The sequence below is a fragment of the Balaenoptera musculus genome, chromosome 9, assembly GCF_009873245.2.
Source record: "Balaenoptera musculus isolate JJ_BM4_2016_0621 chromosome 9, mBalMus1.pri.v3, whole genome shotgun sequence".
Classification (NCBI taxonomy): Eukaryota; Metazoa; Chordata; class Mammalia; order Artiodactyla; family Balaenopteridae; genus Balaenoptera; species Balaenoptera musculus.
Window position 1 is genome coordinate 50,343,218 of NC_045793.1, and position 24,304 is coordinate 50,367,521.

The 24,304-nt window shown below is 36.2% G+C and overlaps 1 protein-coding gene across 2 annotated transcripts in view; it reads left to right on the forward strand.

Annotated features, from left to right (window-relative positions):
* SKAP2 (src kinase associated phosphoprotein 2) overlaps positions 1 to 24,304 on the forward strand; it is a 154,035-nt gene that overhangs the window by 85,296 nt on the left and 44,435 nt on the right. Inside the window, exons 5-9 of one of the 2 annotated variants that reach the window (XM_036863892.1) lie at positions 777 to 854; positions 2,618 to 2,701; positions 14,576 to 14,700; positions 15,571 to 15,634; positions 15,991 to 16,128. In XM_036863892.1, the coding sequence (XP_036719787.1) occupies positions 777 to 854; positions 2,618 to 2,701; positions 14,576 to 14,700; positions 15,571 to 15,634; positions 15,991 to 16,128 (489 nt within the window). The remainder of the gene's footprint in view (positions 1 to 776; positions 855 to 2,617; positions 2,702 to 14,575; positions 14,701 to 15,570; positions 15,635 to 15,990; positions 16,129 to 24,304) is intronic. The other variant, XM_036863893.1, reaches the window with a different exon arrangement.

Here is a 24,304-nt window from a genome sequence, read left to right on the forward strand (position 1 = left end):
AAGTCTGTAAAAATATTGAACTCTGTGAAATTATTGAGCAACCTACCATCCATGATCATGAATATATGATTTCTAATTGACTTAACTTTTGGCTTAATCTATAAATTTTTTGTAAGTATCTAATATTTGTTTATGATAGTTCTATCAGATCTATCTACCTAGTTTTAGACTCTCAAATGCCCTAGAAAACCCTAAAGTATACTCATTCACAAGATTTCTCTGTGAGTATAACCAGGAAGAGAGAATATTTGCTATGTACTCAAATTATAGCATTTGATTTGGGGGAAAAATCATTTTATGTTTTACTAGGTACGAATAGGGGTAGGCATTCTTATGTAGGCAAGAATTAATATGCATCAAAATTCTTGAAGAGTTAATCCAATGTAAAGAAGCTTATGTGATTTATTTGATATTCCTAACTTCTCTTTCAGGGGTTTATTGCACTTATTTATAGCAGTTTCCTAGTTCATTCATTATAGAATGTAGGTCGAAAAATATTGCCCTTTAGAGTTCATTCTGTTACATAATATTTGTATTATGTACATAATGTATTTGGGAACATAATATATTAAGATATAATGATACAGAACATTTTTTTGCTCTTGAGATTCACAGAAGGAGAAGAGGGACTAATCTATGGAATGGATCTGAAACAAAGCTAATAGACTTGGATTTAATTAATTTGGGTAATTAAAAGTATACTGAATCTATGAGATCTGATACTTGATTTTTCTAAAATGGATTACTCACTGCTTTTTCCCCTTTACTTTCCGTAGGGAACCAGTTCCCTCCAGTTGCAGCACAGGACCTTCCTTTTGTATTAAAGGCTGGCTACCTTGAAAAACGCAGAAAAGGTAAATCATATGATTCTAATGAAAAACTTAAAAATCTAAGACTCTAAGAAACCCTGATGATATTATCCAAACCACAGAATACAGCTTTTAGCTCTAAATAATTTTTAATAACAAAATAAAACATTTGGTCAGGTTTTTTGTTGTCAACCTTGGTTATTTGTAGATGATTCAGGAGCTGTTTCCTGCCTCTTGGAGGAGAGCTGTGGGCCATGACTGTATTCTCAAGGATGAGATTTCTCACAGTTATCCCACCCAGCTGAGCAGTGGGTTATCTGTACCTGACCTGGCATACGCCATGTTTGCTACGGTTCAGATCAAGCTTAGCATATTGTCTGCCATTTTCTGTTATTCATTCAGTGTTCCTCTCCATTGGCTATGATAATTGGGAGTTGACCATATGGTCTCATTCTTTCAACCCCAATATATAATGAAAATGAAATATGGAGGTGGTGTTATGATACGGGAAATGAAAAGCGGAAAGTCCCTTCATTACCATTCTGCTTATCTCTCAGGTAGTCCCTTTGGGCCTTCCTATTTATATTCCATTTGCTTTTCTTAGCTTTCTTAGCTGAATTTTAAAGCTGAAAGAGATAATAGAAATAATCTAGGTCAACTCCTTCTCCCTCTTTTTTATGACAGATGAGAAAATGAGACCCTGATGAATCAATTATCTTAAGGCTTCATAGTCAAATACCTTTCTGACTGTTTCCTGTCAGGAAAGTTTGTTAGCCATGTAGTTGATCCCATAAAGGTAGCAGTCCCATCTCTGCTGTAGTGTATTCCTTTTTTTTTTTTTTAACATCTTTATTGGAGTATAATTGCTTTACAATTGTGTGTTAGTTTCTGCTTTATAACAAAGTGAATCAGTTATACATATACATATATCCCCCTATCTCTTCCCTCTTGCGTCTCCCTCCCTCCCACCCTCCATACCCCACCCCTCTAGGTGGTCACAGAGCACCGAGCTGATCTCCCTGTGCTATGCGGCTGCTTCCCACTAGCTATCTATTTTACATTTGGTAGTGTATATATGTCCATACCACTCTCTCACTTTGTCCCAGCTTACCCTTCCCCCTCCCCGTATCCTCAAGTCCATTCTCTAGTAGGTCTGCGTCTTTATTCCCGTCTTGCCCCTAGGTTCTTCATGACCATTTTTTTTTTTTTTTAGATTCCATATATATGTGTTAGCATACGGTATTTGTTTTTCTCTTTCTGACTTACTTCACTCTGTATGACAGACTCTAGGTCCATCCACCTCACTACAAATAACTCAATTTCGTTTCTTTTTATGGCTGAGTAATATTCCATTGTATATATGTGCCACATCTTCTTTATCCATTCATCTGTCGATGGACACTTAGGTTGCTTCCATGTCCTGGCTATTGTAAATAGAGCTGCAATGAACATTTTGGTACATGACTCTTTTTGAATTATGGTTTTCTTAGGGTATCTGCCCAGTAGTGGGATTGCTGGGTCATATGGTAGTTCTATTTTTAGTTTTTTAAGGAACCTCCATACTGTTCTCCATAGTGGCTGTATCAATTTACATTTCTAGTGTATTCCTTTTAGCTTTGTTTTATGTTTTGTTTTTTGTTTGTCTCTTGGAAAAGAAGATACAAATTATTTAGTCATAGAATTTTACAGCTAAAAGGAACCTTAGAAATCATATTAACTAACTTTTCCTTTTACAATAAGGGAATTGAATTATATTTATAAAGGTAATATACATTATCTAAACTGTTCCTTTTCCCTCTTTATTGTAGATCACAGCTTTCTGGGATTTGAATGGCAGAAACGGTGGTGCGCTCTCAGTAAAACAGTGTTCTATTATTATGGAAGTGATAAAGGTAGTATTGGCGTTCAGTTATATCAGCTGCTATTGCATGAGGGTTTTGGGGGGGCATTTTACTCCACCCCCCTACCTTTTGGGTGCAGAATAAGCTGAAGACAAATGGAGAAAGAATAACTAAAAATTTTAATATTATAGCCTAAGGGTAATTAATAATTCTGTTATTTGACAAATGCTCCAAATTCCAGAATGCCCTAAAAGTTAACACAATTGTGTTTTATTGAATTAGGAAAGAGAAAAATAACTTTCATCCGTGTGGCCTTTTACCTCAGGAATTACTGATATTTATCATCCAGGCTGTAGTCGTAGAATTTCTTTAGGGTTGTGGGAGTTTTGAAGGGAAGAAAAGATGTTTTTTCCTTCAAATATTTTAAAAGAAAAATTTAGATAAAATGAAACGTGTGCAACACCTTTCTCAGCTTTCTTTATGGATTTAAGTAACAGCAAACATCTATCAAGGTTACTGTTCTAAGCACCTTAGCTGTCTAAGCACTTTAGCTGTATTAACTTGGTTAACTACAGCTTTGTGAGGTAGGTACCATCATTAGTCCCACTTATTTTACTGTTTGGAAAACTGAGGACAGGGAGCTTAAGTAACTTGTTCAAGGTCACGGAGCTGGTAATGGCAGTTTTGGGATTTGAACGGAGGCCTAATGGTAAGAGTCCGTGCTCTTAACCACTATTATCACTGTATTAATTTAGAAACAATGATACATTTTGTAACTTCACTTGCTAATTAATAACTTACTCATAGTTCACATAATTTTAAGTTCATTATTTGAACAAATAAAGCCATAAAATACTGAAATTTAAAGAATATAAGCTTTCTTAGTTTTGCTTTTATCTAGGAAAAGCAGGTCAGAAGTTGAATCTTATAAAGTAAGGGTTGTATATAAATAGCTGACATTCATTTCCAGAAAGGACACTTAAGGAGAAGAAAAGATGTAAAAGTCCAATATCACTGAATATAAACTTTCCCATGAAATTGTTTCTTATCAGTGTTGTTTGGAAGTTTATATTTCATTTGACATTATTTGCAGTTTTTAGGGTTTTTTTCCGTATTATAAAATCAGGCAGATATGATTGTTGTATTTCAGATAAATGTTAAATACGTGCATGATGCTAGAAGTTGGTCTCACCTTTTGGTTAATGGGATTATCAAGTTGAGAATTAACTTAGTGGCTAGTTTGCATTCTGTCACTAATTTACAATATGTTCGTAAGTAGAAATGGAGTCAGTGAAGTGTAAACTATAAACAGCTGTCAACAGGTAGCCTTCTTTCTTCTGCTAAGTCTTTTTTTTTTTAACACTTTATTTATTTATTTATGGCTGTGTTGGGTCTTCGTTTCTGTGCGAGGGCTTCCTCTAGTTGTGGCAAGCGGGGGCCACTCTTCATCGCGATGCGCGGGCCTCTCACTATCGCGGCCTCTCGTTGCGGAGCACAGGCTCCAGACGCGCAGGCTCAGTAATTGTGGCTCACGGGCCCAGCTGCTCCGCGGCATGTGGGATCTTCCCAGACCAGGGCTCGAACCCGTGTCCCCTGCATTGGCAGGCAGATTCTCAACCACTGCACCACCAGGGAAGCCCCCTTCTGCTAAATCTTAAGTAGGTGATTTTATCAGAAAATTTAGAGTCCAAGTTCAATTATGATTATCATAGGTCATAAACATGTGTTACTATTATAGAAATAAAATTTTGTACAGTATTGTGAATTGAGATCAAGATTTTGCTTTTCCATAAAGAAATGTCTTCTATTTCATAAGACCAGGGGAGGGAGGTTTAAAATCCTTGTGACTTTGGTTCAGTTAGTCTTCTCATTTCTAATTTCTTTAAAAATCAATAAATACTAATGTCTGTTTCCTTCACTCCTAGTCCTAACTGGTATATACCAACAGTTAGGTCAAAGATTAGCAAGAGTTTTCCCAAAATCTAGGGAATGTTTATATTTATTTCAAAGGCTAATAAATAAATTCTAGTTATTTGGGGGAGATACTAGTTAAATTCCCATTTCTATTCTTACTTGATGAGGCCTTGTGGTAATAACATTCTTTGTAATTTGTATTTTAAGTACTTTGTGATCCATTTAGCCACTCTACCACCGCGGCTTTTAAAAAATTACTATTCTCGCATTCTCTTTTTACGTGGATCTTTGAGGATCTGGTTTATATTTCCTTAAACTCTTCCCTATCTGTCACTATGAAGCCTCCTGTTTCCATTGAGATTTCAGATCTGTTTTTAGTGGTTCTTTGGAATTCTTGGCCAGTTCTGCTTTTAGGGACTTGGGGGAAAAAAATCTATATTTAGACAGTTTTTAACTGCTTGTTTGGCATGATTTTAATTTCCTTCCTTTGTGTCCTTTTCTTTCCAAGAAAATGTACATGTCACATGAAATTTTTATTTTCTTTTGTGAAATCAGATAGCTGATTTGTACAACATTGTTTACTGTATATGTGAACCACTTTACCTAAACTTCGGAAAGAGCTATTTAGATAAATGAGAACTATAATCCTCCAACTAAGTAGGATTTAGATAAATGGATTGTAGAGGCACAGAGGAGTTGATACCACTTACTAGGTTAAACTGTACTTTGTTACTGTTTGACAGATACATAGTTCACATTTTCTAACTTACGGTATGTGCCAAAAAACATTTTGACCCATCAAGATAATAATGGCTTAGAAAGAGTAGTTCCAGCCTGTAGGGTAAATAATACTCTTACCTTTGTACCCCTAAATATTATCTGTATTTATTATTCATGGCCATTTGGGGACTTTAAGTTTTATACACACACACACACACACACACACACACACACACACACACATATATCTTAACATAACATACTTTATTACTTTCTGAAATCACATCCTTCCTTTCATCTCTTTCCTCTTCATTTGAATCTCATCGTCATGAATCTCATTTATCAAACTTCTTGGGTCCTAGATGCTCAGACTACCATCAAGGTAGTCCTTCACTCACTGATTTATTCATTTTTTAATTTGGTAAACATTTATTGGGTACTTGATAGATCCTGGGCATGGGGGATCCAAAGATAATCCTGCCTTACAGGTACTCACAGTTGGAGTTGTGTGGGTATCAGTAAGAGAAGAGAGGAAGTCATGGGATCACTCGGGGCTGGGCGGGTAATTTCAATGCGGTAAAATGAGTGATTTAAATAAAATATCTTTGGATCACAAAGGGGGGGGGGTAATTGCCTGAGGGAGTTAAGGAATACTTCCTAGTGGAGAGGATCCTTCATTGGGCCTTAAAGAATGAGGAGTTTGTTGGATGAAAAAGGGTAAAATGGGCATTCCAGGCAGCAGAATGGCAAAGATTCTGAGTTTTGAAAGGCCTTGGATGAGATCAGAATTGGAATCAAGGCAGAGCATATGAGGGGAGTGAATGAGGAGAGGGTGTATAAAAGGCTAAAAAAGTGGGTTAGGATCAGATTGACAAGAGCCTTATGAGAATAAGGTCCTTGCTAACTATTTTATCTTGAATATGGCTTTTAAGCATAGGGCTTTATGACCAGAATTGGTTTTTAGGAAGTAATTGTGATAACATTGTGGGGCATGGATTGGAATGGATAGAAACTGGGTCAGCGGGATTATTTAGGGGGACACTGAACTAGTCTACGCAAGAGAGGTTATCACAGGAAGCTGAGAGGCACATGGAGGATTTAGTGCAGGCCCCTCCGGCTCCAAAGCCATGTTCTTTCCACAACTTGGTAGTTGGCAGCCCTTCCAACACACCTGTAAATGATGGCCCATTTAGGAACCTGTTCCAAACTCATGTTTTCAGGGTTTTGTTTTTTGTTTTTCTGTTTAACCTCCATATGATCTTGAATCAGCATTATGAAACTTATCTCCTCCCACTTTTAAGGGGGGAGTAGTTAGTTTGTAGTATCTCTTTCCTTCCCACTTAAGGGGTTTTGCTACCCCTACCCCAAGTCCCCAATTAAAGAAAATTCTAGTGCCATCTAGTATGTGGCAGCTGCAAGTAGCCTTGGTCCTACCAAGAGTCATTCTAAATGTATATCAAAAGTTATTTATTATATCACGTGGTTGTAACTTTTTCATTGTAGTATCTTTTCAATGTATAATAAAAGTCAGAAAATTGGGCTTAATACAGATAATTTAAACTAACAAAACTTTTACGTTGGCAGGGAAGTAAAATTTTTCATTGAAATTGACCTCTCTGCTCTCTCACTTCCCTCATTATTTCATCACTGATAGGAAAAATAGGACACAGCTGTTCAGTGTGGATGACAATTATAAAGTGTTTTGATAGCATCATAGTTCTCTTTTAATATTTAAAATTATTGTTGAAGTGACAGTGTTTGTATAATTGGAAGTTCTGTTGTTTTATAACAACTTTAGTAACAGCCATAAAAGCTTACCTTTTTTCCTGGTTCATTTGATAGAGGCAAATTCCTGGGTCAGGGCATCAGCATTTTATAATTATATCATGAATATATACAAAATATGTAAATTAAATCTGATATTAAAAAAATTCATACTATAATTTTGTTTGTGTAAAGAAGGATAATATCTTTGTTATTCCTTAAGAAATAGAAATAATTTTGACATGATAGAAATGAAATAATTCTGATATGCAAATACTAACTTTAAACTCTATCAAAATAAATGTTAAATAAAAGACCTTTATTACCCTGTAGCAGTACAGAGAAGTTAAAATGTACATCTGATACTTAGAAGGACTTCATCAACATGAGGAAATATTCATGTACAAACTAAGTCCTATTTAAAGGTCTCATGACGATGAGTCCTGTTGGTTTGCAATAACCCAGGACACAGTTTGATTTAAAATATATCTATACATCTGTATATAGATTGAAGAGATGTGTGTGTGTGTATACATGGATAGATTGAAAGTGATATATTTTCAATAGATCTGCACTGCTGTAAATACATAGATATATAGATGTTACTGTATCTATCTGTGTGTAATAGATACAGCAACATCTGTAGCAGTAAATATTCTTTGAAAATCTATGTGCCGGGTATTATTAATGCTAAGTGGTATCATACACTGGCTCAGAGGAGTGGGCACAGAGGACCCATGAAACAGTACGATATGCAGGAGCCGGCTCACTGGGGCAGTAGGTGAGTGAGGGCTGGTGAGACTGGAAGAGGTGGAGCCAAGCTTGTAAATTCCCTGGTCAGGAGTTTGGCCTTTTTTGTCTAAGGGACAGTTAATGTTTCTAAGCATTGCAGGTAAGTAGATGGCATGACAAACTTTGGATGTTGGAAAGATCACGTTGACAGCTGTCAGAAGAAGGTAAGACTGGAGGCAAGATGTGTTTTGAAGCTGAGAGTGGCTGGGAATCCAGAGAGTTGTTGAGCACCTTAAGTGCATGAAGGAGCCGCAGGTTATGTTTTTAGCCATTCTCACGTTGCATGACGTTGCATGGGTGGTAGCAGTGTCATTAATTCTGTAATTATCGTAGGAGGCTCTAAGAGGATAACATGTGTAGGATATTAAGATATTCTCTGTATAATGTTTATCTTTTTTAAAAATATTTATTTATTTATTTTTGGCTGCATTGGGTCTTTGTTGCTGCGCGCAGGTTTCTCTAGTTGCGACGAGCGGGGGCTGCTCTTAGTTGCGGTGTGCGGGCTTCTCATTGCGGTGGCTTCTCTTGTTGTGCAGCACGGGCTCTAGGCACGCAGGGCTCAGTAGTTGTGGCTCGCAGGCTCTAGAGTGCAGGGTCAGTAGTTGTGGGGCACGGGCTTAGTTGCTCCGTGGCATGTGGGATCTTCCTGGACCAGGGCTCGAACCCGTGTCCCCTGCATTGGCAGGCAGATTCTTAACCACTGTGCCACCAGGGAAGCCCCTGTATAATGTTTATCTTAACAATAGCTGTATGTATAGTCTAATAGACCGTATCATAATTATTATCTGAATTTCAGTTGTGGAGGAAAACAGTAGGTATAGCCAAAAAAACTAGAAACATGGTTTTAAATTCCGGTCTACAAGAAATTTAATTTCTTGTCATTTATTTATTCTCCATTCACAGCTACCTCATACTACACTGTTTTTTAAATCAAGTTTCTTCCTATGGTTGAAAGTGTGTGGCGGTATACAAAAACCACTTGGTTCTTATGCTTGCAGTGTACTTTTTTTTTTTTTTGGCCGCCGTGTTTTGCAGGATCTTAGTTCCCTGACCAGGGATTGAACCCAGGCTTTTTTTTTTTTTTTAATTATAAATTACGTACTCCGGGATTTTTTTTTTTTTTTTTAATGCTATTCTTGTCTGCTTACATTCTTTTTATTTATGTACGTATGTATGTATGGCTTTGTTGGGTCTTCGTTTCTGTGCGAGGGCCCTCCCCAGTTGCGGCAAGCGGGGGCCACTCTTCATCGCGGTGCGCGGGCCTCCCGTTGCCGAGCACAGGCTCCAGACGCGCAGGCTCAGCAGCTGTGGCTCACAGGCCGAGCCGCTCTGCGGCATGTGGGATCCTCCCAGACCAGGGCTCTAACCCGCGTCCCCTGCACCGGCAGGCAGACTCTCAACCACTGCGCCACCAGGGAAGCCCGAACCCAGGCTTTTGACAGTGAAAGTGTGGAGTCCTAACCACTGGACCACCAGGGAATTCCCACTTGCAGTGTACTTTTATTTTAAAGAAAAAAAAAAGGTTTTATAAATACCTAAAATTTCCTGCCATCAGACTGTATGAGCGAAACTTTTAATTCTAACTAAAATGCTTCCCTTTGGACCCATACATATTGCCTATGTTTGTTATTCAGAGCCCTTTGGGGCCCTTAAGTAATAAATATATATATGGCATACAGTATTTTTCACTTAAAATAATAATAATTTGATATTTCCTTATGGTATAACTCAGAACACTGGAAGTATATTTCAAGTGACTGAATTAGCATTGGCAGCTGTATTTCTGTGAGCTATATAAACAAGGAAAATGTTCATGTGTCTTTAACTGAGGGCCCAGAACAACTTACTAATCAGTTGGATAAAGTTTAGTGGGAGGTTTAGTATTAATGGGCATGTTTCCCTCTTTCTTACTAGTGAGCATTAATACTTATGGAAATAGCATGAGTTATTCACTAAGAGGGAAAGACCTTTTTAAATATACGAAGCAGATATTATCAAAAATTTCTGAACACATTTCATATCTTTCTGTTTGCTAGCCATTTGTACCAAATTAGCATTATTGGTATAAACAACAGAAACCAAGTTTGTTTATGCAGGAAAGGAAATTATTGGGAGAATATCAACTCTCATACAGAGTTGATGGGAAGGCTAAACAACCAGGCTCAGAAAAGCAGGCAAGGACTAAGGGAGGTGAGGTGGCTGGAACTTCAGCCCAATCCACACCTCCAGGGACAGTCTGACTGGGACACACTGGTGGCCCGGCCAAGCCAGGACTCGTGATGTTGCCTTTGTGCACTGCCACCAATCAGTGAATGCCACTGCTAACAGAAGTGGATTCTGAGCTCTCCCCTGATTCTTTTGTTATTCAGTTCAGATTTAGGTCCCAGGCTGGAGCATCTACTTGACTGATCTGGAACAGGGAAAATCTCTTTCTAAACCTCCCTCCAGCTTCTGTGGTGGGAAGTTGGCTCTGCCCCCTGATGATCTCAGGACTAAAATAGGAAAGATACTTAGATGCTGGGCATCCTCAAGTGACAAGTACTCACAACTCATAGGGATGCTAAATGATTTAGAATCATTTAGTTGCTATATTTATACTATATTTTAAATGATAGGAGAGTGGTTGGTGTTTTAAGCATATTTTCTGAGAGCCAGCAAAAAAGAGAGAAAGCAAGCATATTTGCAATGAAACTAGGACTGACTGGGTTTTGGAAGATGGCAGTGGGGTGGAGGGAGAGAATGTGGTGTCAGTTGATGAACAAAAGGGAGAAATTAAGAATGATGCTCAATTTTCTGGTTTGGGGGCTTCAATTAATGGAGGTACCGCTTATTGAGAAGAAGGACACGACGAGAAAGACCACAAGTAGAGTGGGAGTGGGGATAAGATGATCTCCATTGTGGGCAAGTTATATTCATTGTGCCTATAGGACATTCAAGAGATGAAACATGTATAGTGAGCAGGTAAAGATTTGGATATTCAGTTCTGAAGCTGGACTGAAAATAGAGAATTATGAGTCACAAGCATATTGATAGGAATTTAATCCCTGGGATTGGATGAGGTTGCCCAGTGAAAACTGTAAAGCAGGAAAAGAACAGGATTTAGAACATAACCCATCATGGCTGTTTAAGAGATAGGCAAAGGTACAGGAGCCCATAAAGCAAGCTGAGAAAGTTGGGCCCAAGTTGCAGGAGGAAATGCAAGCTATAACGCTTATCATCTCTACTGAGACTTCATAAATTACATGTTCTAAAACAGTGGTTTTTCAAACATTAGTGTGTATCAAAATCACCTGGGGTGTTTGCTAAAAACTTAGTTTCCTGGACTCACCGCCGGGGGAATCCTATACAGCAAGTTCAGAGTGGTAGCCATTTCTATGTTCTTAACAGGCATCCAAGATGATTCTAACATAGGTGATTCTTGAAATACACTTTGAGAAACACCTTTCTAGGAGACAATGTGAAATGGTTGAAAAAGCAAGGTTTTAGAATCAGACTTACGTTAGGGTCCTGGCTTTTACTACTTTGGTTGTGTGGCTGTAAGCAAGTTGTTTAAGTTGTTTTTTTCCCCGTCAGTGCTGGGGATATAATAAATACCTTCTTTGTCTTAGAATTATTACAAGGTATATATAAGATTGCTGTATTAAATTTCTGGCATATAGAAGGAGTTCAGCAAATAAGGTCTGTCTTTTTGGGCTTCCCTGGTGGCGCAGTGGTTAAGAATCCACCTGCCAATGCAGGGCACACGGGTTTGAGCCCTGGTCCAGGAAGATCCCACGTGCTGCAGAGCAACTAAGTCGGTGCGCCACAACTACTGAAGCCCACACACCTAGAGCCGGTGCTCTGCATTTTTAAAAAAAGAAAGAAAAAAAGAAAAAAAAAAGAGATCTTTTTGGCACTTAAAACCCCCAGAACACAGCTGTAAACCTAAAGCCAGTGAAAAAGTAGGAGGAAATCGCATCATTAACCTCATACATTTTGTTTTGTAAGAGATCAGAGCCAACTGCTTTTTACCTCGAACCTACTGAATTAGAATTGTGTAAAATTAAGTTACTGATTTAATAGATTTCATTATCTAGTTTCTCCTGGCAGCCTTTAGTGCTGTAGACATTAAATTCAAGCAGCATTGATATAGGCAAGGTTAAAGTGTGAAATAGAAGCTGAGGAAAATTTAATAGAGTGACAAACACCGCAAAAATCCTGAGGGTATCAACATGTTGTAACATACTATAAAAACTAATACTCAAATTAATACTACTGGATCATCAAGAAAAACTTAAATTACGTTTAACAGAGTTGTTTGAAAAGTCAGGGAAGTATATATTTCAGAATGATTTCAGTTATAAAAACCAACATTTTAGAGAGTTTTGGCACTTAAAAGAAATAAACTTATGCAATTTGAGAAGTTCACTTAGATAAAATATTTTATTAGTCTACTATAGTTCTGGATAAATGAACTTTTATGACCTTACTTCCCATTTGATTGGCATGTAACTATTTTTAAGTCAACAAGTGTCTTTGAAACTACCCCAGAAAGCACTGTCGAACTAGCCTATATGTAAATTGCTATAGATTGCCATGTGATGCTAAGGTTTTCTCTTTCTTCTGTGCCTTGAAGAGAAGCTAATATAAATGGAGAAGAGCGGAGTCTTAGCATACCCATGTCTGCCCATTTTGTGTCGTGAACTTCCTATCTCACGTTGGCTAATTGGAAATATGGCTACTTTATGGTTATGGATTTGCAAAAGCTACTGAGAGTGATGAATTTTTCTTTCCTCCAACTGGTCCTTGAAAATCCTGTTTTTTTCCTGAGAAGTTTAAGGAAATCTCTCAAAAGTATCCTGTATGGCTTTGATATTTGCTTCCAACTACTTCCATTTTTTATCGTGAAAATTAAATCCTTTTGCAGTGTAGTGAATCACTGACTAATATTCCTGGAGCACTTATATCTGTACTGGGTGTGTGGGAAGGTGTGTGGGGTGTCTGTTTCAGTGGCAAAGGGGGAAAGGTCTGGTACAGTGTTACTAGCTTTTGTCTCACCATACCTATAATGCTCCTTTGTTTGTTTTAAGTGCTCAGCGTAAATTTGTTGAATGAGTGAATAAATGACTTAGTTTTCTTTGAGAATTTTAGAAGAACCAACAGTGCTTAACCATTATTATTTTAATACCTTTTCCCCAGTATTATTTTTCTAGTTAGGTGTTTTGCAAAATATGTTCTGTGAGTACCAGTTCCATAAAATATTCTGTGAAAAAAGGGTTCCATTGACAAATAATTTGGGGAAATGCTGCATACTAAATCTTTCTCATAGAAATTTGATCAAATATATTAAGGGCCTCAAGAAGGCTGGACTAACAAAACCTGTTTAACTTTAATTCAACATTTCCCAAACTTATTTGATCATAGAAACCTGTTAATATCCCATAAACACACTTTGGGAAATGCTGCTCTGATTTTTATAGTTTTCATCTCATAGAGTTTATTGCAGACGTTTTCCACAAAGCAAACTTCAAATTTTGAAAATTGTTTTTTCAATTATCCAAAGAGATATAAATTATGACTAAATATGATTAGAATGTCCAGATTTAAGTCAGGAATTACTAACTCAGATTTTTTGCCTTTGATGTTTTGAACCAGATATGATCTTGATGACCTTTTAAAAATGCCTGTTACTTCAGGCATTAAATTAGTACATTTAAGAAAAGGAGATACATATTTTACGGGCACACTAAGCTGAGAGAGCCCTGCACCCCATGATATGGAAGCATTTCTATATTTCCCCTGAGCTCAGTAAAAGAGACAGTTGTCCTTACTCATGATTTTAATATTGTATGTTAATCTAGGAAGTAAACCTATAGCAGTGCCTCCTTTCTCTCAAAATTGTATAACTGGATAAAGTAGGAAAGGCGACTAATTTTATTTTTAGTTTCAGTATTAAATCCTTTGTTTTATTCCTACTTTATTGTTTTTAAAATAATATCTGACTAAAACTGAAGTCATCTTTTCTTTTGAATTTTCATCATATGGGATTCAAATGTGCTTTACTAGTTTAACTGTTCACTGACTGGTTAAGAAACCTACTTTTGTTTTGTTTTGGTAAGAAATGCTTCTGTACTTGCTTTACCACTCCTCTCCATTCAAATACTTTGTTTTCCCCTCACATCTTTTTATAATTAGCAGTTTTGTTTTGCTTTGCTTTTTAAATTTAGAGTTTGATTTGTACCAATTTAGGAGATTTTTAAAAAAAGAAAAGTTGTGTTTTAGGGGCTTTTGCGGGGTGGGGAGGTTGGAGGGTGGTGATGAGAGGAGATAGTAGTAAATAAAAGCCCAGCAAGCTTTCAACTAGACGGGTTTTCCCACTGGCTTACCAAATCTGAAAGAGCCACGGATTTGTAGTGGGTTTGTCTAGCAAGTTCTAAGTTCCAATTCTTGGATTTTCCCTACATGAAATTGTCATATTTCCATACTTCCTTCTGAATAAGACCATTATCTGCAGACCTCTTCTTTTGGTTCCCTTAGATGTCCTTTTTAAAACCAGCCATTCCAAGTAACTCTGTAATTTTAGAATTAAAAGTAATACCTAGAAATGTTACTTAAATATTATACTGTGAAAGCAATATGACCAAAAAATATTCTATCCAAAAATTTATCCAAAAAATTCTAAATAAAAGCTAATCAGCTGGATGTTTATATTCACTATAGTAAATGAAATTCTGACTTTCGTTTTATCTTCAACAGACAAACAACAGAAAGGTGAATTTGCAATAGAAGGCTACAATGTCAGAATGAATAACACTCTTAGGAAGGATGGAAAGAAAGATTGCTGTTTTGAAATCTCTGCTCCCGATAAACGTATCTATCAGGTTGGAGTTTTTATGTTGCCTTGAAATTAAGTTGATAAAACTTTCTGATTTCATTTTTAAAGACATTAACATTTTGTTCAAACAACTCTTTCTGACATGTTAATAATAATAAAAAATTCTGGGTTTTATACATTAAACATTTGTATAAGGGGAAATCAAGTTTTTAAAAAATTCCAGATTAGTTCAAGTGATATCTTCTTGAGAGAACAGGAGATATGTAATTTATCAATTACTTCACATGTTGCGTTTTATGTCTATTTTAATGGAACTGTGTGATTTCTTAAAAGGATTACATGGCAGAAAGAATAAAATTATCAAAAGAAAAATATCAGAATGTTCATGCATATTGTATTGCTTAGACTTGTGGGAGAAAAGGAAGGCAAAGGCTCGCATCAGCTCTGCAATTCAAGAGCTATCAGCCAGCATCAATATGGAATGCATGTTTAATAAGTTTCAAATATCTGAGATTGCAGTTGAAAGCCAGTTAATTAAGTTGTCAGGTAGTGTGTTGGAATCGGACAAGAACATTTTTAAGAAAGCTGTACCCAGCAGTCTAGAGAAATTCATGGGTGTCTTCTAATTGTCAAGGGCAAATTTTGTTCATCAGTTCTGTCTTTGACATTGATGAAGAGAAGCAGCTTTTTTTCCTGCACAGCTGCCAGCTGCTGATCACAGTTTCAAATCCATCATCCTCTGCTTCAATTACATAAATTTGTCAAAATTAACTGTACATTATAAGAAGCATCCTTGCAAGGAAAGTAGTACTAGACATGAAGAGAATTACTAACGGTCTTAAAGAAATGGAAAGAATGCAACATATACCTTTCATTACGGTGGTGATTTTTATTGCTATCGTTTGTTTTTTATTAGTTCACAGCAGCTTCTCCCAAAGATGCCGAAGAATGGGTACAGCAGCTGAAATTTGTATTACAAGGTAAGAGCAATCAATTGAACAAGTTATTACAGTCTTTAAGAACTGAATAACTGAGTAAGTTGGAGTTTCATACAAAGAAACTTATTGACTTCTGTGAGAAATGACTAAAAGAACATGACTGGTATTAATACATACCATTTGCTTCAGATTAATAAAAGCATCTTTTCTGCAAGTACCGTTTGGCAACTTTGAAATTCACATATTTATGCCACAATCAATTTTTTTAAATGTTTAAGTTAAGGATATAGCATATAACAATATTGTGACTTTGTAGGGCTGCATTAACTTAGGTAATAGGGTTTTGAAAACCTCTTTTGCATTCTTTAAAATTCTGCTTCCTGAAACGTGTTTTGTAGATATGGGGTCTGATGTTATTCCTGAGGATGATGATGAAAGAGGGGACTTATATGATGATGTTGATCAGCCTCTACCAATCACCAGTTCACCAGCAAGCAGCCAGCCAATTGATGATGAAATTTATGAAGAACTTCCAGGTATTTATTTATGGTGATTCATTTAAGGATTTTAGGGATTTTTTTTTAATGTCATATATCATCAAGAGAAGAAAATGGTGAGCTATTAAAAACAAGGACAAAGAAAATCTTCAAAACCCTGTTTTATGAAAATGACTCTGCTCGAGGTATTTCAAGTGAGTGGATATACTTTTATGAAAAGTGAATGGAATGTTAAAATGAAGCAGATACAGTCCTAATCTCATGGGACTTTTGGCTCATTAGCATTGTTTATGCTACATAATTTTTTAATTAAAAAATTGACTTGCCTTACAGTTTTTTCCAGCAACTCACACATCATTTTTTATTTATACATCTTGGAACTTCCATTAACCAGAAGTTCTATGCACACCCCATATGTCAACAACTTCTGCCTCATATATTCCTCCTTGCTGTAGTGTATTGCATTGTCTTGGAGGAATATCGTTGAACTATAAACAGAGGCCTTTTGAGGCTTGAAGTTTTTGTACTTGATATTTTATCATTCTACATTTTCAGGCATGGTTTAGTGTTTAAATGCCTCAGTATCTGTTATGTAACATAAATTTAATTGTCTATTAGCTCTTTGGCTTGTAGTTTTGAGGGTCAACCTAAAACAGAAAGAACATTTAGGGAATTATTACGTTACTAATACTCTAGGTTGAAATGAGCCTTTTTCTGGTTATTAAAAAAATCAGCCATTAGAGAAGGAAAAGGGATTATAAGTAATATGTGTGATATTTAACTGACATCTCATGTAGAAAGGCTATTTTTCTTTGAATAGAACAATTTAACAACACTATAAACCTTTAAAAATGATTTAACAATACCTAAAATGTTCAAAATTAACATACAAATGTGATGTTCAATGTAGTAAGCAGAGCATAATAACTAGCACATGGATTTTAGAGTCAAAAAGTTTGAATTCTGACTATACCATTTACTAGCTCAGTGACCTTAAAAGTCAATTTTTTCATCTATAAAATAAGGATAATTTCATGAGGGGGGTGGTGGTAAATGACGTCATGGATCTACAGCCCTCAGCACAGTGCTTGAGTCATAGCACACCCACAATAAATTGTCACATCATCATCATTATTATTATTATTTTTTTAATTAATTAATTTATTTATTTTTGGCTGTGTTGGGTCTTCGTTTCTGTGCGAGGGCTTTCTCTAGTTGTGGCAAGCGGGTGCCACTCTTCATCGCGGTGCGCGGGCCTCTCACTATCGCGGCCTCTCACTACAGATGTTCTTCTTCATCACTTTTTTTTGGCCTGGGGCCACATAATCGTTGTAAATAACTGGTTACTCTTGAAGTAGTCTTACTTCTTGCTGTGGTACTGGAAGAAATCTAAGCTGCTCTGGTATTCCTTGCCCCTGCCTGGGATCCCAGTTGCTGTACAAAGTGATTGAGTTTGATAGAGCCTGCAACTGTGCCCCTGGGAAGGAAGCTGGTGTAGGCAGCTGTGGAATGTCTAGTTCTTCTTTCTTCCCCAGTGTAACCGAGAGCCACTTCAGTGTCTGTACAGTTCAGGTTGGTCAAGTTTGAGCCACCCACTAGAAAGGGGATTTTTTTTAGTGAAAACCCTGAAGTTGGCTCTTAGAGTTAGAGGTTTTGTTTGATTAAATATCTAAAACTAGAACAGCAACTTTTTTTCTTTCAGAAATGCTCTCTCAGGAGAAGAGTTAAGCTAATTGCTTTCACTTCTGTGAAATATGAATATAATTTTGAGAGGAGGTGAAAACAGTGGAAAAGCAGTGAACATACTTATAAACTGTTGGTATTTTTCCAGTTCTGTACAAATAACTGTGTATATCGGAAATCTTACTGGTTAAATTCCCAGAATTAATTAATACTATCATTTCAACACGATTTTCTGTCCATTACATGTAGTTGAAAATTAATCCTCTTAGTTGAAAGATGAAGCATAAAATGTGTTTGAAGAAAAATCTAAGCATTCAGCATGTTACTTTAAAGCATAAAGTTCTTTTTCTGAGAAAGCAGAGCTCTTACTCAAATAAATGTATTTTTAAAATGCAAAATAAACTTGCAGTGTTTTAAGTCTCAAGAATAATAATAAGATAACATTGCTTAAAAATTGTGTTATAAACTATCCCTTGAAAAATGTTTATAATTTTATGGGAGTGTAAATAGTTTCATTGTTTTCATTGTTTTTCAGTTAGAATATTCTAACTATTACAGCAGCTTCTCTTTAATTTCTTGTTCATTAAATTTTAACTAACTTCACAAAAGAATAGGAATAAATTTGTAAGGTTCTTTGCATTTAGGGTATTTATACATATGTAGAGAAGAATTGAGACAATGCCATTTCTGGGGAATATTAAAGACATTTGGTTTTTCTTCAAATATCCTAATGCTTTGACATCTTTTATGTCTTAGTACCTATTAGCATAGGCCAGTCATGTTTTCCTACGTGGTGATATTACTATTGCATATTTGTGTTTGCAAAGCTAATGTTTTGATCAAAGTGTGTTAAACTGTTTCATAACACAGTAATGAGTTCATTTGGCTTAGCACAAATTTCAGAAGTTACTACTCATTTTTTCATTAGAAATACAGAAGAAGGTTTTTGTTTGAATTTGAATCTCGAAAGGGGAAAGCAATACTTGGGAAATTGCTGCAGAAATCAACCCAGCTTGCTCTTCTCTTCTAGTTACCATGTCACCTGTAATTTTTTTCTATAATGTCAGGAAATTCTGCAGAAATAACACAACAAAAAGATTTTTTAAGATGTAGGCTCAATAAAATTGGCCTAGTATCAAGAGTGGTAACTGCCTGTTTAGCCTATTAAATCTGTAGATTTCAGGGGAATTGCATTTGAAATTCTTCTGGCAAGTGGACAGGAGGAGAGAGGGTAGCATAAAATAGGACAACAAATTTCTAATCCCATTAAGCTATTTTTTTAAGTGTTAATTCATTCTTTTTTTTTTTAAATATTGTAATGATAGATTAAACTATTCCAAGCCAGAAAAGGATGTTTTTATTCTTTCGTCATTCAATTACATTTTAAATTTATTCAGTCCAACTATCTGCATCTAAAATGGAATATAAAGTAAATTGCAGCTATAAATTTTTTCCATGAAACTATTATATATGTATATATATATACCCATATTTTGAACAGTGTTTGAGTACTTAAATTTGAAGCAATCTCCAGCAAATGACATGAAAGCCAACTTAATCAATAAATAGTTACAACCCCCCCCAAAATATATTTTAGCTTTATTTTCTTGCTGAGTAATTATCACTCATATTACCAAGTTAATAACAAGATTATAGAAGACCCTGGAGTCTCTGGTATTAACATCATTCCTGATTTCACCAAACAATTTTTTTTCACATTCCTTCTTTGGAATGCAATGGAAAGATGCCAGTTGACTTTCACAGAATCACACATATTTAGCCTTTTAATACTGTTAGTCCAGGCAGCCTGCTGGCATTCCTTTTCCTTAAACTATGGTACTGAATTATAAAGTGTGGTGATATGGTGTCCTGTTATATGGTACGATAGATAACTAGATTATCATTTTTTGGATGGTTTCAGCTCTGAACTCTGCTGAGAGGGTTACCTGAAGTTATAGAATATAAGGAAAACATCCATAAATTAGTCACCTCACACATCTAACTGTAGGTTTATCTTTGCTGAATATAAATGTGATTTTAGGGTTCTTCATTGTTGCCTCTTTCATAATACAGCATGAAGCTTTGAGATATAATTTTGCTTGTCATGTTGCTTTTCTCTACTTTGCCGTCGGCATTGCAAACAAATTCTCTTCATTACAAGAGATGGTTTAATACATATTAAAACCCGAAACACCTGTGTGCGTGCAAAACATATATTTCTAACTGTAGAGAAATAAACTAACCTATTTTTGCAACTTGGCGCTACCTCTGTGGTTCTCAACCACGGGAGATTTTGGCCCCCAGGGTGCATTTAATGACTGAATTCCTGGAGGCATTTTTGGTTGCCACAACTGGTTGTGTGTGTGTGTGTGTGTGTGTGTATGTTGCAGGCATCTAGTGGGTAGGTGCCAGGGACGCTGCTAAACATCCTACAAAGCACAGGACGGCCACCACAACAAATAATTATCTGACCCAAAATGTCAATAGTGCCGAGGTTGAGAGACTCTGTTATAGAGGTATAATAGATGGCTTTTGGTTTATCACCTTTTATGTGTGTGTGTGTGTGTGTGTGTGTGTGTGTGTTCCAATAAAACTTTATTTACAAAAACAGGCACTCCTTGGGCTATAGTTTGCCAACCCCTGAACTTGCAGTTCTCTTCCATTTGCCTTCTGACCCATTTATATCCTGCACCTTTACAGTGCTTAGCATACAGAAGGAGCTTAATAATGATTGATTAAGCTAGTGAATTAGATGTGAGCAATAAAACCACTAGATTACAGTGTTAAAGGAGCAGAAACAAGAAGTTAATTACTAGGGGTGTAATGGTTAACGGACAAGAGAAAGAGACATTTGTTGGCAGCTTCATGGTTTGAGGTGAAGTCATTTGTGATTAGTCATCATCACAGACCTTGAACTGTGAAAGGACAAAGAATCACCCGTAGCAGTGAGATACAGAGCAAGACACTTGGCATCTGAGCCTCAATTTCCTTATTTATGAAATGAGGAGGTCATTTCCCTCTTCAAGATAATACAGCAGATACATGGGTTTAAGGGAGTGAAACAGATCCGATCCAGATCCTGGCGATATGACTTGGGTTGTGGGACATTACAGCTCTCAGTTTCCTCCTCTATAACAAGGCCGATAATTCCTCCTTTAGAGAGTGATTAGGATGGTTTAGCGCAGGGTTTCTCAACCTCAGCACTGTTGACGTTCTGGGCCAGAAAATTCTTTGTGTAGGGGCTGACTTGTGCATTGTAAAATGTTTAGCAGCATCGCTGGTCTACACCACTAGATGCTCGTAGCACCCCTATAATGTGACAACCAAAAAAGCCTTTAGACATTGCCCAGGGTTTATCACCTTTTTATCTGTGTCTCTTGAGTTGTAAAAGCCCATAACCCATGCTTCGTATGAGTTTATTTTTATGGACAAAACATAGGTTTTCTTATGTAAGTAAAGCTAGGAATACATAGAATGGCTCTAGGTCATAAGGGACCAGCTGGACTTGTCTGTCACTGTTTACTTCAAGGGCCTGAGGAGTCTTAGAGAAATGAGAAACCCATGAAAGATTAAAAAAAAAAAAAAGGAATAAAGGAGGGAGGCATTTTCTCTATTTTAATGAGCTGTGATCTGTGAAGGGAGAGTCTTTTTTTAATATTGTAAATATGTGTCTTTCTTGTATAGACACTTGGCTTATCCTATTCTGATAGGGTTGTTCATTTCAGGCTGAAGTGAAAGACCTATGGACGAAGGATTGGATCTTCTTAAAGGGAGTCAGGCCACCTGGGAGAATGCAGGGCCAAGCAATTCCAAGGCCACCTGGAATTTGACAGGTGGCTTTAAGAGGAGAGGAAATCCAATAATGGGGTTTCTCTTCCTTTTGGGGCCTGGATTTTGAGGAGATTAATGGGCCTGAGATGGCAGGAAAAATGGTCTCTGCTCCTGAAGGTCAACAGGGAGTCCCTGAGGGGCCCTACCGGGGGAATCAGTGAAGATGCACTCACCTGAAGGTACGTCACACCATGCCACATCAGGTGGTTCTTTATTATTCTCTGCACATTTGATGCTCACTGGAAGAATCTTAAATATTGCCAATAGACATAAAGTTAATAAGTGAAAGTCATTCACCTTCTACTCTAAGTAAGCATTGTTAACAGTTTGATATAAATCTTTTGTCTTTTTTTAGCCCATTTACAAATATGCAATGTTTATACTTAAAAAAAGAAGAGATCCTTCTTTTCATTTACTTTCTTCTGCCTTTTCTTTTAATTCCTTTCCTTTCATTTTCTTCCTGCTTCCTTATTACCTTCTTCCTTTTCTCATTCTGTTATTTTCCTCCCTTCCCTTTTCCATTTCCATTCTTTCTTTTCTTCCTTGCTTTTACTTCTTTCATTCCACAAATATTCTTGAGCACCTGTTATGTGGCAGGCATTGTACCTAGGTGCTAGAAATCCCTCTGCATTCTTACACAGGCCTTAAATGGGTGCAGCTACACCTTCCCTTTCTGGCCCAAGCCCCTTGACTTATGACTACATCCTTAATTCCCCATGTTTATTTATGTCATATACATATATATGTATATATACATATATATATTATCGTGTCTCATGACATGAGTTAGTTGTTTTTGCTTTTCTGATATATGAATCCTGTCTTCTGGCAGGTGGTGTCAAAACTCTCGTGACACCTTCTCTCAAGGCATCCTCCACTTCCCCTCTTCCTCTCCATCTGTCTCTTATCTACTGGCTCCTCTCCCTGACCCATACACACAGAATACCTTTCTCTGTATCTGTGACCAGTAAATTGTTGTGGTTGAGCAAGAACTTTGGAGGCAAACACACATTGCTTTGAATCCCAGTTCTGCTCCTCATTATGTACTTTAGCCAAAAGAAAAGTGAACACAGAGGTAAGGTGGAGAGTCCAAGAAACAATAGTGAACATAGAAATAGGTAAAATATGTCAGTAATGTTAATTATTGATTATTTTTCAATGAGCTTTTTTTTTTTTAATTTTAGAAAGAGTTAACACTAAATTTAGCTTGCAATTTTAAAAATTAGCTGGGGCAAGATGGAGATGTGGGGTAGTGCCAGTGTGCCAAGTGTTGTCTTATTCAGGAGGAAGGCGGAGAGAAATACTGAGTAATTGTAGTCTTTGTTAGGAAATGCATGTTAAAATTTCAGAGTAAGTACTAAATAAGTAGGAATGCAATCTTAGGGTTCCCAAAGCAGCAGAAGGGAAATAAAAGGTGATCACAGAAAAAATTTTAAATCCGAAAGAAGGCAGGAAGAAAGAAAAAGGAGCAAAGAGAAAATATAGTTTTAAAAAAGCCCAAATATAAAAATAATTACAGTAAATGTAACTTGATTAAAGTAATCTATTAAAAGACAGAAATTATCACATTGGATTTTTAAAAAAAAATCTAGCAGCATTCTTAGAGGAGATAGTCCTGAAACTAAACCACATAGAAATTTTCAGAGTAAGGGAATGAAAATAGATATACCAGACAACCCTATTCAAAGAAAGCTACTATAGCAGTGTTAACATCAGATAATGTAGAATGTAAGGCATAAAGCAATAATAGGACTACAGAATGTCAGTATATAATAATAGTAAAAGAAGATAAAGTTTAAGTGCATCTAACTATATAACTTTGAAGCCTATAAAGAAAAAACTTATAAGACAAGTTTGACAAATCCTCAATCACTGTGGGAAATTTTCACATACCACTTTTAGAAACTGATAAACCAAGGAGGAAAAAATTAGTAACTATATGGAAGATTTGAACCAAAAAATTTTTTTAAATTGATTTAATCTATCTAAAAAGATATATGTTCTTTTCAGTGCACATAGAATATTCATGGAAATTGACTATAGTATATAAGTTCATAATTGAAATATCAACAAATTTCAATGAATCTATATCATACAGACTATGTTCCTTAACTACAATGAAATTTAGTTAGAAGCCAGCACTAAAAAGATAGCTTAAAATACCCAAGCTCCTGTTTGGAGCTAAAAAATAAATTTCTGAATAACTCATGAGTTAAAAGAAGAAATCACAAAGGAAATTACAAAATATGTAGTTCTGAAAGACAATGAAAATAGTACAGATAAAAACTTGTGGCATGGTACTTCGAACCATATCTAGAGAGATATGGTGAGGAATAAGACAAATGAGAAAATTAATCCCTAATGAACTTGAGATGAGAGAACAATTTGAAAAAAAGACTATAAAATAAATACGTTTAAATGATTAAAAAGATAAAGGAAAGAACAGAAACTTTAACAAGAGAAAAAGATCCTATGGAAAAAGGACCAGATTTCTTTTGTAATGAACCAAATCGAATCACTAGAAATTATTGATGGTTTGGAGTATTTAACCACCAAATTCTAAATTTTCAGACTCACATATTTATGTTTACTTTGCCTAGGGAACCATTAGAATACATATTAAAAATTATGAACCAGAAGGTAAGCAAATGCCAACCACTCTAGTCATATTAAAATGCTAACATTTATAAAGCAAGGAGAA